A 16,147-nucleotide genomic window follows, 5' to 3' on the forward strand; every position below is an offset into this window, starting at 1 on the left:
GTGATCAGTCAAAGATAAGAAAAAGTTCAATCGATGTTAGATTAAAAAAATCTAAACTGTAACATTTTGAAAATTATCAAAGACTTAAATGACCAATGGTCAGTTTGTACTTTTTCATGGTCGAAGTTGATTTCGTCGAAAAATTGACTTCAACTAATCGATGTCCATCCCTATGAACGCATGTAAGAGTAATTATATAGAAGTAGATGAAATCAAGTAAGGAGGAGATGGAAATTCAAGCTCAAGTTTGAGGGAGTAGCATTGTGACTGTCACATGAACCAAGCAGCCCCTATAGGTAACACTGAACGTAACACCTTGGGTATGTTTGGCCATGGAGTATGTGGTGGCCCAATGGGGCCGGGGAGGAACACCATACAATCTATTGCAAGATTGATGACGCTTTGAAGGTCAAAAGGGTATGGTGGAAACATATCATCTCTATGTTTTGAAAGCTTTTCATTGCCATTTATGCCAACCCAGATATAAAGCTTGTGTCCTAGAGGATTTTCATTTATCATAATGACATTACTTTTTAGGATCTTATCGAAGGAAATTAATGGTCGAGTTTTTTTACTTTCACTGATACATTGATTTATGTAGGATCTCATTGCTTGGACATCTTAAAGGCACATGAAACTAATCCTGAATGGTTAGTGACACAGAGAAAGACTGAGATTGGTATCATTAAAGGATGGATCTGCACGTGTTTTTGTAGATTTTGCAGATTTTGAAAAGTACAAACAATAATAGAAAACACTCTCGAATGTGATTGAAGACATTCTAGTTTGTATATAATTCGTTTTCTCCATTACAGTGTCCATACAAAAGGAAATAAAAAATATGATGAACTTGCAATATGAGCTATCGTTTGAGAATTTGAACTTGTAACCGCCCATTGTAGAATGAGAAAAATAATAATGCTCTTGCTGTATTTTATATGATCCACACCGTGATCTTCTCGCTTCCGATTAAGAAAGTCGACGTTTTCGCACTACTACGGTTATATATGCCTTTTCATTTTCTTTAAACATTTGATGACACTATTCTAGTGATGATTGAACTTTTCTTGTGAAGATTGAACTTTAAGGAATTCAATATTTACTAAAGATTGAAATTTCACATGTAAAAGACACATTGTTGAAGAGAGAGAGAGAGAGAGGAGAGGAGAAAAAATGAAACATTTCTGACCTTCCATGGAAAGGTCCTAACGCTTGGCAGTCTAACCCTTTTATTTCTTTAGAAAAATATTTAAGTTCATCACAGAAGGGAGCTACACTAATTTGTTTGATCATTATCAGTTATGTGGCATATTCACCATCCATTTTTAAACATTTTAGTTTTCTTTCTTGGTTGTGTGTGATAAAATTGAGATTTATAGAGATGAATACATCTCATTATCCTTCTCTTCATGGAAAACGTTGAAGTAAAAATAATGCTTATGGGTCTTCTACATTATTTAAATATTTCAATATAGATTGCCAACTAAGACAGAGGCATACATTTCAAAATTAGTTTATAATTAAATCATACAATTAGAAGATTTTACATGCAACACAAATGTCATAATAAAACAAAGTCTTTATATATACTCTTTAAATAAATTTGTAATATGAACCCGACGGTATTTTCGAAGTACCCAAGCTTATCAAAATATGTAATGCACTCAAAGTTTTTAGGTCAAATGGATATTAGTGAAGACCTACTTAATATTATCCCTCTCAATGTTCGTCTACTATTGTGGAGTTTTAAAGGTTGTTAACCTTTTGTTCGATAGTTATAAAGATCTTACCTAAATTTCGTGTTTCTTCTATGAGAATACATTTTATGTCCATCGAGACAATTCTAAGTTATTTGTTTCTCTTATTTCTATTGTTGTTTTGATATAATTCTTTAGTTGATGTTATTTGTTTCTTAAAAAATTATTGTAGTAAACTCCATTGACATGATTGATGACAATCTAGACATCAATAAATCAAAACTTAAATATAATTAAATTACAAGGATAATGGTATTTTAAATGAATGTTTGAAAATAAAAATTAAAAAAAAAAATCATATTCAACACATTTATTTTTAAATGATTTTTTCTAAATGGATAACTTTTTTTTTGTTAGAACTTGAATTTAAATTACTATATTAATTTAATAAGTTGGGAATATGTTAACATTCACTTTAAATAATTAATAAGAAAGTTCCATGCAATTTTAAAATTCCAAAGCTTTTCAATTTCTCTTTTATTAATTATTCAATTAAAAGAGGTTGAAGATGAAGAGAACTTGTCTGGAAGATTAAAGAAATTCACATGGTAATACCTTTGAGTTTCTTTTATGTATTTTTTATTAATAAATGATATTAATTCAATTATTAGTTTTACAATTTAAAATTAATTATCAATGGTATATTTTGTTAATATATATATGAACTAAAGAATGAAACTAATTGTTCAAAACTTCCAAATATTTTTCGTGAATTCTAGCTTTTTAATATAAAAATAATAATAATAATATATAAAAACAAATTATCGAGAAGATAAAACGGTTGAAAATATTTACAAATATAGTAAAATTTTATAAATATAGATACTAATAAATCATTAAATCCTATAACAACCAATGATGAATAATCATATAACAACTAATGATGAATAGATTATGAAATTTTACTATAAATTTCAATTATAATCACAAAATTATATTGTGTTATTATTTACTTTCTACTTATATTTTTTTAGAAAATGTCAAAGTTTTAAGAATGAGTTTGAAGTAGTTTTCAAAATAGGGTAAATATTTTGTTAATTTTTCTATTTTTGTCAATTTCCCTTTTAAATTTTTGGTTTTAGAATTTCACTACTAATAATTTTTGTATTTTTTAAAAAAGATTTTTTATAAATATTTTAAACCATAAAATTGTTAAAAATATTTATAAATATAATAAAATATCAATATATTTGATAGATCGAGATAGACTACGATATACTATTACGATATACTATTATTTGTATCTATTTATATCATGATAGAACAATTGATTGTAATTTATACATGATGTTTTACAATATCTTTAAATATTTTGATTCGTTTCATTCTATTTAAAAATAACCTAAAATTAAAATTTATAAAAGAAAAAATTTCATTGGAGAAATTGTTATGGATACAATATATATATATATATATATATATATATATATAAAAGACAAAGCCATTATTAAAGACCGTTTTCTTAGACTCATTAAGAAATCGTAATTTCGGTTGGAGTTCATGAAAGAGAACTTCCACACAAATCCAATAGCAAAGCGTCAACGGCATACAATGCGTACGACTATGTATTTATTTCCCATTTTTAATTTCAAATACAAACAAACGATTGCTGAAGGTGAAGAAACTTCAGCTTCGATTTTGGTTTCTGTTTGTTTCTCCGGAAAAACATATATTCAATCTTTTCATTTTCTTCATATTTAAGGGCCCGTTTGATAACGTTCCTGTTTCTCGTTTCCTGTTTCTGTTTCTAATTTTTAAGAAACGAATTTGTTTGATAAAGTTTCCTGTTTCTTGTTCTCAAAATAATAAGGAACGTTTCTATTTTATCTAAGAATTTGTGGGAACAAAAAAAACAAGTTTCTCTCGTTTCGTTCCCATCTTTATTTCTTTTTGTTTCTCTTTTCCTCTTCCACTCGTCTTCTCCATTCTCTCCGGCTAGGCATCTCCCTTCTCCGTTTTGTCTTCTCTCCGGCTAGGTTTTCTCTTCGGTTTTGTCTTCTCTCCGGCTAGCTGTTCTCTTCGGTTTTGTCTTCTCTCGTCTAAGAAAAACGACTACAGATTTCTCTAAAAACCGCAACTTTTTGTGCTGGCGAATGCCCTTTACTCCTGCAGGCTTCGGCGTTTAGCAGTATCTATTGGGGTAAATCTTCTGGTATTCTGGGTTGGTTCTTCATTTTAAGTTCTTTAATTATTTTGCTTCCCGCCTTTCAAATTGTGTTTTATTGCCGTTATGGTAGCTAGTAAAGAATAGAGGATCATGATTCTTGGGCTATGTTCTTTAATTTCTGTATGTTTGTTCCTTCTTTATCTATTGGGGATGTTTTTAATGTTTACGAATTCGAGTATTATTGTTTTCAATTCTCTCCTGACATTGTCTTGTTTGATAAAATATTTGCTTATTAATATGCATGGTAGGTGTTTGATATAATGCCGCTTTGAATTGTTTTGCTTTCTGTCTTTGGCTTTCTTTTCAAGTTCAAACTCTTAGCATACTTTCTATCATACCTTTTTGAGAGTTGGGATGAGTTTAGGTATTTGATTTTTTTGTGGGCTTTTCCAAATCCTTGCCCATTGATCTTCGTTTCACTACAAGATGCTAGAGTCCTGCAATTGGATAATCTTCTCCTGTTGTTAGTTATTTTATGGGAAAATTAATGTTTGGACTGCAGATTGCAAGAAATGCTGTCTTTATGGTTTTTCTAAATTTAGTGAACTCGAATGAAACAATTTCTCTTCTCATGCTGAACATGATATATCAAATTCCCATTTCTGATGCTGATTTAGTACAAAAGTTCGAATGCTGTTGAATTAGATTTACCCGAGTTACATGTATTGGTTGCATAGAGATTTAATACTCAGTAAAACTTCAGTCCTGTCTTTGCCCACCAACTGAGATTTGAATTCAATTAGTCATGATTGAAACCAATAGCATACATCCAGCTGCTCTGTTTTCACCTTGGTTTGTTCAGTTCAAAGGAAAATTTTGGTGAAAACAGAAGTTGTTGAAAATGGATAGATCCTCCTGGTATGCTTAACAAGCCAGTATGGAATATGAATGCATCTACTAACTTCATTCTCTGTATAAAATATGAATGTTTAACATATGATATTTAACAGTACAGCTTCCAATTTCATCCAAAGACTTTTCTCTATCACTCCCATTTTTCCATCAACATCGTAATTAAATTGAAGGGAACCTAAAAGTCAAGAAGTTGGGAAGTCTCTTTGTAGTGTTGATATTTGGTCCACATGTATGGTTTTTGTTTTTTAGAAAACTGAAAAACATTACTTATTTGTGATGTATGTAAACATAGTGTTATTGTACAATGATTCCATGGAAATGTTAGAGAAGAGAACTGAATATAGAATTTGATTTCGAGACAAGAATGTTCAGTCTTCTTGACCAATATATCTAATTTGTTACTAATAGAACTTAAGTTATGATTTCTGCCATGACTTAATAATTTCATCATGAATGTTCATGAAACAGTATTTACAAAAATATATAAAAATCTATTAACTTGTCAATCTCAAAGCTTAATTACATAAATATATGTTGTTTAAACTATATATTAATTCTATTATGTTTTCTTTTGCTTTTGCAATTAGCCATGTTTGAACTGAACTGATATATGTTGTTTAAACTATAAACATTCTGTTTGTTTATTTTAATTTTGCCACTAATTTTTGGATTTGTCATTATGTAGAAAGGATGTCACAAAAATCAACTGAACAACTTTGTGTCGATGACGTTGTTGAGATTGATGAATTAAAAGGTGAGGGACCATGGTCAAATAAAAGTGAAACTTTGTTTGTAGACTTAATGGATGAAGAGGTTGCAAAAGGCAATCGACCAACTACAACATTTACAAAGACTAGTTGGAATTATATGAGAAGCCAACTAATTGCTAGTGCAGGATATAATTATTCTCACGATCAATTGAAAAATAAGTTTAACAAATTAAGACAAATGTACAAAGACTTCAAAAAGATATTGAGTGATATGACAGGAAATGGTTGGGATCCATTATTAGGTACCATCAATCTTGAAGAGGAGCAATGGAATGAGCTTTTTAAGGTATAATAGTTGCAGTTTTTTTCAATTGCTAATCATCTTTAGGCGAATAAGAGAGCTAAACAGTTTTCATTTTCTATAGGTGAATAAGAGAGCTAAAAAGTTTAGAAAAAGTGGTTGCCCACATTATGAAAAGCTCGTAAGGATTTTTGGAGATACTACTGCAACAGGTGTAAATGCTTGCCCATCAACAAGACTTATTTCAGATTCTGAAGATGAAAATGAAAATGATGTTGCAAGCAACACAAACGTTGGTGTTGAAGAGAATAATAAAGGAAAAAGCAAAAAACGATTTCGAAGAAAGAAAGACGAATTTGGCAGTTTCTTCTCATCATTCTTAGATGTATATGCGGAGAATGCAAAGAGAAAGAATGACATCCTTGAGAAAAGATCTTTTGGTTGTACATCTAGTCAAGTTGATGAGAGTCAAACATCAAACAAAAAAGATGATCTCCATGAAGAGTTGATGGAATGTTTAGACATTTTAAATACAATGGAGGATGTTGATGGAGAGGCTTATTCCAAAATACTGAAACTCTTGCACGGAGATCTTGCTTGGAGAAAGCTATTTTTGCGCATGCCCGATTCAAGGAAGAGAGATTTCATAAATAGTCTTTAGATGTCACTTAGGGATGTTTTAGGATTATGTCATTTACTTTTTAATATTAGACTTAAACATGGATTTTGTATGTTTGACTTTGAATTGATATGGACTTCAATTGACTTTATGGTTTGTGTTGTTTTTTAACATGGCTACGTTTGATGTATTGAGATGGATTATGTCATAAATAGTCTTTGATTTGTACATTTTTTGTGTTTGATTTAGGGATATACTAGTGAATTGATATGGACTTGATTCAAGATAATCATTCTGATGACGGTTTTGATTCTGACGACGATGATGATGGTATTTGCATCCTTTTTACTTTATTCTACATGAGCTTCAACAGGATACAATATTCAAAACAACCATGTAGAACCTCTGCACTGAGAGGACATGATTATGTGATTGAGTTGTTAAATGGAAACGATAGTAGATGTTTTGATTGTTTTAGAATGAAAAGAATTACATTCATAAGGTTTTGTGAAGATTTAAAATCAAAGACAAATCTGAAATCATCTAGGTATCTTACCGTTCAAGAAAAAGTTGCTATATTCTTATTAATCATATCACATAATGAAAGCAATCGTATAGCAGCAGAAAGATTTCAACATTCGGGTCATACTATTTCTCTAGCTTTTAACAAGGTTTTGAGGAAAGTTTGCAAGCTTGGTGGAGAAATTATTCGTCCACCCAATATGGACACTGTAGCAACGGAGATCGTATCAAATTCAAAATATTACCCTTTCTTTAAGGTAATGCCTTAACGTTTTGATTTATTTTCAGAAATATAATGTTTAGAAATATATTTATGTTTTTTTATTATCCTTTAGGATTGTATTGGTGCTATTGATGGCACTCATGTTGCTGCAAGCATTCCCCAAAATGAACAAATACCGTTTCGTGGAAGAAAAACTAACACAACATGGAATATAATGTGTGTTTGTTCATTTGATATGTTATTCACGTATGTCATGTCTGGTTGGGAAGGATCGGCCAATGATTCTCGTATACTCCAAGAATGTATCAAGAATCCCGAGAATAAATTTCCTATGCCTAAGAGAGGTAAGTAATTATGTGTTTTTCAAAACTTTAATTCCATATTTGAGTTTATGATAATTTTTTATTTGCTTTATTACATGCAGATCAATACTATCTTGTCGACTCAGGATATTCAAATATGCCAGGATTTTTAGCACCATTTCGAGGTCAAAGATATCATTTACGAGATTTTAGAGAAAGGAGACATCGCCCTCGAGGTAGAGAAGAAGTGTTTAATTATCGACATTCTTCACTGCGAAATGTCATCGAACGTTGTTTTGGTGTGCTGAAGGCTCGATTTCCTATTCTTAAGCAAATGCCTCCGTACCCGATCAAGACACAAAAATATATACCGATAGCATGTTGCACAGTTCACAATTATATTAGATTGAATGATCGTGAAGATGATCTTTTCAATGACTTTAGCAATGAATTAATGATCGTTGAAGATACACATAATTTTTCGGCCAATTTGCAGAGGGATATAATTGAATTAGATGTGAGTCGACAGCATTTACGAGAAATGGCCCGAGCGAGAGATGATATTGCAAATCAAATTTGGGCAACATTTGAAGGATAGATACAATTTTATGTTTATGTTATTTCTTTTATTTGTGCACTAGGACTTTTTGTATTAAATGATATAAAGTACTTTTGATAATTTTCATTTTTATGTTTAATGCAGGACATAAATTTTAACTTAATGTTTAATTGAATTACATGTGAATAAAATAAAAATAAATCTTGAAGATGAGCAATCAAACAAAACTATTAAACAATAAATAATAAAAACAGGAAACAAGAAACAGTTACCAAACACATTTTCTGTTTCTGTTTCTTTTTTTAAAGAAACAAGAAACAGAAACAGTTATCAAACATATTCCTGTTTCTTGTTCTAAAGAAAGAAGAAACAGGGAACAAGAAACAGAAAACAGGAAACAGGAAACAGGGAACAGAAATGTTACCAAACGGGCCCTTACATTTTGGAAGAAAAGGACTCACTTCCAAGTTTTACTCTCTCTTAATGTGGTCTCTTCCCCATCCATTGTTTTCCAACTAAAACCTCCAAATTTCTCTTTTGTGTATCAATCCTTTTCAAGTCGTAATTAATTGGAATTTGTCCCTTAAAAGACTCTTTATGTTTCAATAAAGAAGATAATCAAAATTTTATGAATAAAGAAAAATCCTTGCTTTTATTATATATCATCAATGCAAATGTTCGTCCCATATATAATAAAGGTTGGGATGAAAAGCCCCTATTCTAAACACACCCACATATGATTACAACCATTTGTAACAAACTATTTCTAGAAGTCTACGTTACATAAAATGAGCCATAGATAGAAAAGAAACACAAGACTAATATCAAAACTAATGGGCTGCCTTAACACTCCCTACAAACCAATGGCTGATGTATCAATAACTGTGAGTTTATTCTTTAACCTGTGAAATGATGTAGTTGACAATGGTTTGGTAAGAATGTCTACAATCTATTGAGAAGCTGGGAGATGATAAATTGAGATTTTCTTCTTTTGGACTAAATCTCGAACAAAATAAATATCAAGCTCAACATGTTTTGTTTTTTAATGTAAAATGGGGTTAGCACTTAAGTGAACAACACTAAGGTTATCACACCACAAAACTGGAGGTTGAGATAAGGTGATACCTAAGTCACAAAGAAGTAAATGAATCCATACTAATTAAGTAGCAAGAAGAGCAAGATACCTATACTCTGCTTCGGTACTCAATCTGGAATTAATAGATTGTTTCTTAGATCCCCAAGAGACCAAATTATTACCAAAATAGACACAGTAACCATATGTGGACTTCTTATTATCAGGATCAGATGCCCAGTCAGCATCAACAAAACCAACAATAGATAAGTTTGTAGAACATCAAAGGCATAGATAAGACACCTGTGAGATATCTCAAAATTCTTTTAACGAGTTTCCAATGTGGAAGTTTAGGAGAATGCATAAATTGACATGCTTTATTTACACTTAGATATTTCAAGATGTGTAAGAGTAGCATACTGTAAAGCTCCAACAGTACTACGGTACAAGTATACATCATGAAAATTTTCACCTTGATGAGCAAATACTAACTGTCCACTTACCATTGAAGTTGAAATAGGTTTTGCTTCAATCATTTTCGTCTTCTGCAATAGATCAGTAATATATTTTACTTGGGATAAGAACATACCTCCATTTGTAGGATACGATACCTCTACTCCAAGGAAATAACTAAGGGCTCCAAGGTCTTTAAGAGCAAATGCCTTGTTCAAAGCTTTAATTAGATCATTTAAAATCTTTTCAGAATCTCCCATAATGATAAAACATCAACATAGACCAAAATATAACAACATGAAGTAGAATTGATACGAATTAAGAGAGATGAGTCTGCTTTGGATGTCCGAAAGCCTAAGTTATGTAAACTAGAACTTAGCTTTTCATACCATGCTCGGGATGCTTGTTTTAGTCCATAAATAGCTTTTTGTAGATGACAAACAAGAGGACGAGAAGCTTTTGTTTCAAAACCATAAGGTTGTTCCATGTATACATCTTCTTCTAATTTACCATGTAAAAAGGCATTATTAACATCAAGTTGTTTAATAACCCATCCTTTCATAAAAGCTATTGTTAACAGCATACAAATTGTAACTAGTTTCACTACAGGGCTGAAGGTTTCATTGTAATCAATGTTTGGTGTTTGATGAAACCCTTTTGCGACTAACCGAGCTTTATACCTAGCAATTGATCCATTAGAATTTATTTTAATTTTTAAAAATCATTTAGACCCAACAGTTTTTTGATCATTTTGTTTCTGAGTGAGATTCCAAGTATTATTTTTCTTTAAAGCTAGAAATTCTTCATCCATAGCCTTCCTCCAATGAGGATGAATTAAAGCTTCTTTAGCATTAGTAGGTTCATGCTCAGTATAGTCAATTTAAAAAGACTTTATGTTTGAAAATACCACTTTTGCTTCGAGTTACCATTGGGTGAGTACTAAGACTTGAAGATTGAATGACATTGTCAACACTCTCTTCGGTTTATAATGGTATTGCATCATACCTTTCGCTGGTTGACTCTTCTCTTGTTTGAGTCGAAGTACTTGTCTCTAAATGATACATTATAGTAGTGTTATCAGTATTATCAGTAAATATTTCAGTATTGTGCCTTACTGCATTATGATTCAGAACTGGTTTATGGATGATGGATTGGACCAGAGGATTGAAGACATTATTTGTTGATGAAGGAATGCAATGCGATGAGAAAGAGGCTTAAGGAAAGGAATTTTCATAAAAAATAACATGTCTAGATATATAGATGCGACCATCTTGTGAGAGACATTTATAACCTTTATGAGAAGAGTTGTATCCAAGGAAAGTACAAGGTTTGGACCTGTAAGACAATTTGTGAGATTGATATGGTCTAATAAGAGGTTAACATTTACAGCCAAATACTTTTAGGGAAGGATAATTAGGTTTCCGACCAAATAACTTCTCCAATGGACTAAGTTGGTTGAGTATATGTGTGGGCAGACGATTGATAAGATACACACTGGTAGAGAAAGCTTCATCCTAAAAGGATAATGGTAAGGTGACTTGAGAAAGAAGAGTGAGACCCATGTCCATAATATGTTTGTGTTTTCTCTCAACAATTCCGTTTTGTTGTGACGTGTGAGGGCGTTAGTCTATGTTCAATGCCATGGTTGTTTAGATAAGGTATAAAAGTTTTGAATTCACTACCCCCATCAGTTTGAAGACTCATGATTGATCTACCAAGTTGTTTTTCCATGAGAGTTTTGAATTTTTGAAAAGCCGTGAATGCATCAGATTTGGATTGAAGAAATAAATCCAAGTATATCTACTATATGTATCAACAAAACTAATATAGTATCAAAACCATTCCTAGAAGTGTCAAAAACAAGGCCCCAAATATCACAAACAATGAGTTGTAAAGGATAGGTATATTGAGTATTGGAATTTGGAAAGGGAAGAGCATAAAGTTTGCCTAAAGCACATGATTCACATAAACTCATTTTATTTATATTAATATTGGCATGATGGACATGTTTCAAAGCATTTCGTATAATATTCGGGTGTGGATGGCCTAATCGCTTATGCCATACATCAGTAGTATTCACATGATACTTAGATAAAGTAGTAGTTAAAGCACTAGGATTAGTATCAGTAGCAGACTTCAGGGAACTTTGATGAGAGGATTTGAGATTGAACTGATATAAACCATCACAGAGATGTCCTTGGAGAAGTATTTGGCCAATTTCCTGATCCTTCACATAGCAAATAGTGGGATGAAATTCAAAATTGACATTGTTGTCTTTTGCAAATTGGGGCGACACTTATCAGATTCTTTGTAATGGAAGGAACATGAAGAAGATTTTTAAGAACTAAAGCCTTTGATGGAACAATTGAAGAGTTAAATTGCAATGAACCATAATGGAGTATTGGCAAACCTGAACCATTTGCTGCATAAATCTGATGTCCTCCACCATATTCAGATCCAGTTGATAAATTACTTAGGTTCTGAGTCAAATGATTTGTTGCTCCCAAGTCAGGATACCAATTACTATCAATGTTCATATCATAAGAAGCAACCATCACACTCATATGTGGATTATAAAAAGCATTAGTATATGAAAAATTAGATGAGTTAGCAGAATAACCTGAATTATGATTCTTTGGAGTATATCGAAAGTAACATCTATCAACAATATGTCCAAATTTTGTGCAAATTTGACACAAAGTCTTGTTTCTATTTCCTCTTCCTCCTCTATTAGATCTACCTTCCAACACGGTTTCTCTAATGATATTGAGAATTATTGCTTGTATACTGGAGATTGTTCGGACTTCCTTTGTGTGTAACCTCACCTTTTTTTTCCAATGATTGAATGTCTCTGTTTTGTGTAGTTACATTTACAGTAGGTAGGGAGACATCACTTGTAATCTTGCTTTCAATATGTGATTCTTGAGTCAATAAAAGTGACATAATATTTTGAACAAAAGGAGAATTAGTACGAGCAGAAATAACCGATATCATAGACTGGTATTCAGTTCCCAATCCAGCTAAAATGTACGGTATCTGATCATCAGTTGATATAGGTTTATTATTGAGGCTAAAGCATCAACACATTGTTGAATTTTAAGATAATATTCCTTTAAAAACATGACTCCCTTTTTTATAATATGAAGTTTATTTTTGAACTACATTGTTTGAGCTAAGTATTGAGAAGAGTAGATACCTTGTAGAGTTTTCCAGATGTACAATTAAGCATTTGATTCAAGATATCTTCATCCATTGAACCAAGAAGCCATGACGATATCAATCTGTCTTGCCTTTTCCAGATTTTATATTCAGGGTTCAAAATGCTTACCGTATGGGCAGATGAGCTTCCAGTTGCAGTCAATGTGTGGTTTGAAGGTGGGTTGATGTATTTTGTGGGTGATTCAGCGGTCGATTCCAAATATGATTCAAGATCATAAGCTTCAACCGCAGTAAGGATCTAAAATTTCCATAGTAGAAAATTGTCATCCCCGAGTTTCACAAGAGATATTTTCAATCCAGAGCCAAAAATTTTTGAGATGGATGATGGATCTCTGGATACATCTTCGCCAAGGATGGAGGAATCATTGCTGTTGCTCATTCTTTTCAATTGCGATGAGAACAGATTTCAGTCGAAGAAAAGAAAAAGGGGAAAAAAATAAAGATTTAAGGTCGTTTTACGTGATTATAATTTATGAATAAGGAAAAACCCTTGCTTTTATTATATATCATCAATCCAAATGTTCATCCAATATATAGTAAAAGCTGGAATGAAAAACCCCTATTCTAAACACACCCACATATGATTACAACAATTTGTAACACTCTTTCTAGAAGCCTACATTACATAAAATGGGTCATAGATAGAAAAGGAACACAAGACTAATATCAAAACTAATGGACTCAAGATATGAGCTTACTTTCTAATATTTGAGGTGTGCATATAAAAATTGAGAGCATTAGATCTTGAATCATAGTTGTATCGATGACATAGATGAATAAAAAACGAAGTAGACATGGGCCTTGCTCCTCAAAATGGGCCGGTCTAGAACTTTTTGGGCCGAATTAATAAACAATAAACAATAAACAAATGGGTTAAGGTTAAGGAAGGTTTAGGAATTAATTAGATTAATTAAAAGCCGTGAGTCAGAGGATGGAGAAGGGTTAATTGGGTTATGGCTTGTGGAGACATATGCCGAAAACGGTATTTCCACGTGGGAATAGTGTGTCAAACACGATTAATTAAGTTAATCAATAAATAATTAAACTCCCACAAGAAGCTCAACATTTACGACACAAAAATTTAGAAGCTTTTGATTAGAAAAAAGAGAGAAAAGGAATGGGTTTTTTACGCCGAAATTGAATGACCGGCGGCCAATAAAAAGCACAAAATGATGCACCGCATGATGAAACCCATACCCATACCCATACCAAATTCATTTCATTTCCCTTCAAGATTCTCTTTTTAAGTCAAAACTTCGACATCACAGGTGGCACTCCTTTTTCTTTTTTTTTTTTTTTTAATTTATTTTTATTATTTTAACTCATTTTTCCTTTTCTAATTTTATTACTCTCTCTTTATATTATTATATTTCTAATCACAATTTCAAGTTTTGTCAACTAAACTATATCTAAATTGTTAATACATTTCAACATCCCATACATATTATGTACATATCCATGCATATGTAGATATTAACTATGATTGGGATATGACACACAACTCAACCGTTTATCTTTTCAATCTTTGCATAACTTAATTAAGATATGGATCTTAATTAAAAGATGAAAGGTTTGATCTCACCTTCAAAAAAAGAGAACTTTTTAATCCTACGTAAGTTATACAAACACAAGTTTACAAAAGATACTTAGGTGTCATATTTGTAGTGTTTTTATGGACTTTTTCAAATATAGTAAATAAACTGAAATATTTATAAACTATAGCAAAATTTTGAATTCTATCAATAGTATAAACTGATAAACTTCTATCACTGTTTATCAATGTCTATGACAAAAGCAAAGCATCTCAGTGTTTATCAACGTCTATTATTGATAGAATATGAAATTTTATTATATTTTGTCAAATTTGTCATTTTGACAATTTCTCTTTAATAAATAACACAATTTCTGTCATATTCTATTTATATATAATTCTTATATTGTCAAAATAAAATATATTTTAGAACAACAGTGATAGAAGAATTCAATCAAAAACTTTATTATTCATTAACACATGATATATTAACGTTACTTGCTCATTTTAAAAGAATATAATCAATATTAAAATGGTAGAATTGTAAAACTATTCTAACGATATTCTTACTATAAAATACATTTTTAAACGTAAAAATTTACCACCTCTATTATATTTTGGTTGGATAAGCATTACGTGAAACTAATAATTTTACCAACGAAACTTTCATTTTTTTTTTTATAAAAAAATCAACTTCGACTTCCAACTAAGATATCTATTGATAATTATTCGTGCATAAAGTTTAATTGTCCATCTTACTTGTTAGTTTGACCATTTGAAGAATTCTACACACCTAACAATTGAATGGAATAACCATTAATTTCAAATGTAATCTTAATAAATGGTTTTTGAAATTTAATTGTAATTTATTACCAACAATATTTTTTTAACTAAATTTAAAAGATGGTGTTAAATGATACAATCAAAGAAAACTTTAAAGATTAAATCGGGGAATTGCAAAAAATAATAAATTTGACAAAAGTACTTACAAAATATAGTAAAATTTCAAATTCTATTGATGGGTGATATCGATAGACAGTAATAAAAGTTTATCAGCATCTATCATTGATATAATATCTAAAATTTTGCTGTATTTTATAAATATTTTAGTTTATTTTATTATATTTGAAAATGTTTCAATTAAATTAATATAATTAAAATTTGTTTTTATCAATAAAACTTTAAATTCTTGTTAAATAATTTATTATTATTTATTATTTATTTTTACTATGAAGGCATATATTTAGACTTGCAAGTTGTGAAATTGATAAATTCATACACATTCAAAATAATACCCGAACTTACCTTATACATATTGTTGAACCAACCCATTAAAAAGTAATAGATTTAAAAGAAAAAAAAAAGTTAATTTTCATTAATATAACCAACCACCCAAATATTTACGGTTCTTGTAGTAAAATAAAAAAGTCTATGAAATCAACCATTTTTTAAAAAAATGTTTCAAGTTTGCTTTTCTTTTCCATCTCTTTCTTCTTCTTCTCTTCTCTTCTTCCAATTTTTCTTTTATATTTCTTTGAAATCATGATTTTTTAGATTTAGCCGATCTTGTACCTAATATCTTTAAAAAAAATCATTTAGATTTGGCTAAATCTAAGACCGGGTAACCGTGTCAAATCTAAATGATTTTGTAGCTAAATCTAAACGATCTAACAAAATCTAAAAACAAAAATCGTGTGGTAGCCCCTTGTTGATTGGATATTTTTTGTATTTTTTATTATGGATCAGTGACTTTTTTCGTTTTCGAAATTGGTGTAAATATTTTGTCGGTTTGGTATATTTTTAAAAAAAACCCTAAAAAAAAACTATAGCATATTTGATTAATTTAATTTGCACCTA

The 16,147-nt window shown here is 30.6% G+C and overlaps 3 protein-coding genes across 3 annotated transcripts; 2 read left to right on the forward strand and 1 right to left on the reverse strand.

Moving 5' to 3' along the window:
- Positions 1–3,611: 3,611 nt before the first annotated feature.
- Positions 3,612–6,638, forward strand: LOC127151730 (L10-interacting MYB domain-containing protein-like). The gene is made up of 3 exons (XM_051091781.1): positions 3,612–3,897; positions 5,465–5,835; positions 5,915–6,638. The coding sequence occupies exons 2-3, from the start codon at positions 5,470–5,472 to the stop codon at positions 6,449–6,451; spliced, it is 903 nt and encodes a 300-aa protein (XP_050947738.1). The 5' UTR covers positions 3,612–3,897; positions 5,465–5,469; the 3' UTR covers positions 6,452–6,638.
- A 40-nt stretch (positions 6,639–6,678) lies between these two features.
- On the forward strand, positions 6,679–8,054 carry LOC127143975 (uncharacterized). The gene is made up of 4 exons (XM_051079287.1): positions 6,679–6,739; positions 7,070–7,188; positions 7,267–7,498; positions 7,579–8,054. Exons 1-4 carry the CDS (start codon positions 6,679–6,681, stop codon positions 8,052–8,054), a joined length of 888 nt encoding a protein of 295 aa, XP_050935244.1.
- Positions 8,055–9,464: 1,410 nt separating this feature from the next.
- On the reverse strand, positions 9,465–9,800 carry LOC107992154 (uncharacterized mitochondrial protein AtMg00810-like). Its single transcript, XM_017047893.1, has one exon. It carries the CDS (start codon positions 9,798–9,800, stop codon positions 9,465–9,467), a length of 336 nt encoding a protein of 111 aa, XP_016903382.1.
- Positions 9,801–16,147: the final 6,347 nt, after the last annotated feature.

Source organism: Cucumis melo, chromosome 11 (genome assembly GCF_025177605.1).
Source record: "Cucumis melo cultivar AY chromosome 11, USDA_Cmelo_AY_1.0, whole genome shotgun sequence".
Classification (NCBI taxonomy): Eukaryota; Viridiplantae; Streptophyta; class Magnoliopsida; order Cucurbitales; family Cucurbitaceae; genus Cucumis; species Cucumis melo.

Bases quoted from the DNA above. Each gene is read 5' to 3' on its own strand.
- LOC127151730 (XM_051091781.1), top strand. From the start codon at position 5,470: ATGTCACAAAAATCAACTGAACAACTTTGTGTCGATGACGTTGTTGAG. The intron at 5,836-5,914 runs GTATAATAGTTG...CATTTTCTATAG, and splicing joins AATGGAATGAGCTTTTTAAG to GTGAATAAGAGAGCTAAAAA.
- LOC127143975 (XM_051079287.1), top strand. From the start codon at position 6,679: ATGGACTTGATTCAAGATAATCATTCTGATGACGGTTTTGATTCTGAC. The intron at 6,740-7,069 runs GTATTTGCATCC...CTATTTCTCTAG, and splicing joins TTCTGACGACGATGATGATG to CTTTTAACAAGGTTTTGAGG. The intron at 7,499-7,578 runs GTAAGTAATTAT...TATTACATGCAG, and splicing joins ATTTCCTATGCCTAAGAGAG to ATCAATACTATCTTGTCGAC.
- LOC107992154 (XM_017047893.1), bottom strand. From the start codon at position 9,800: ATGGGAGATTCTGAAAAGATTTTAAATGATCTAATTAAAGCTTTGAAC.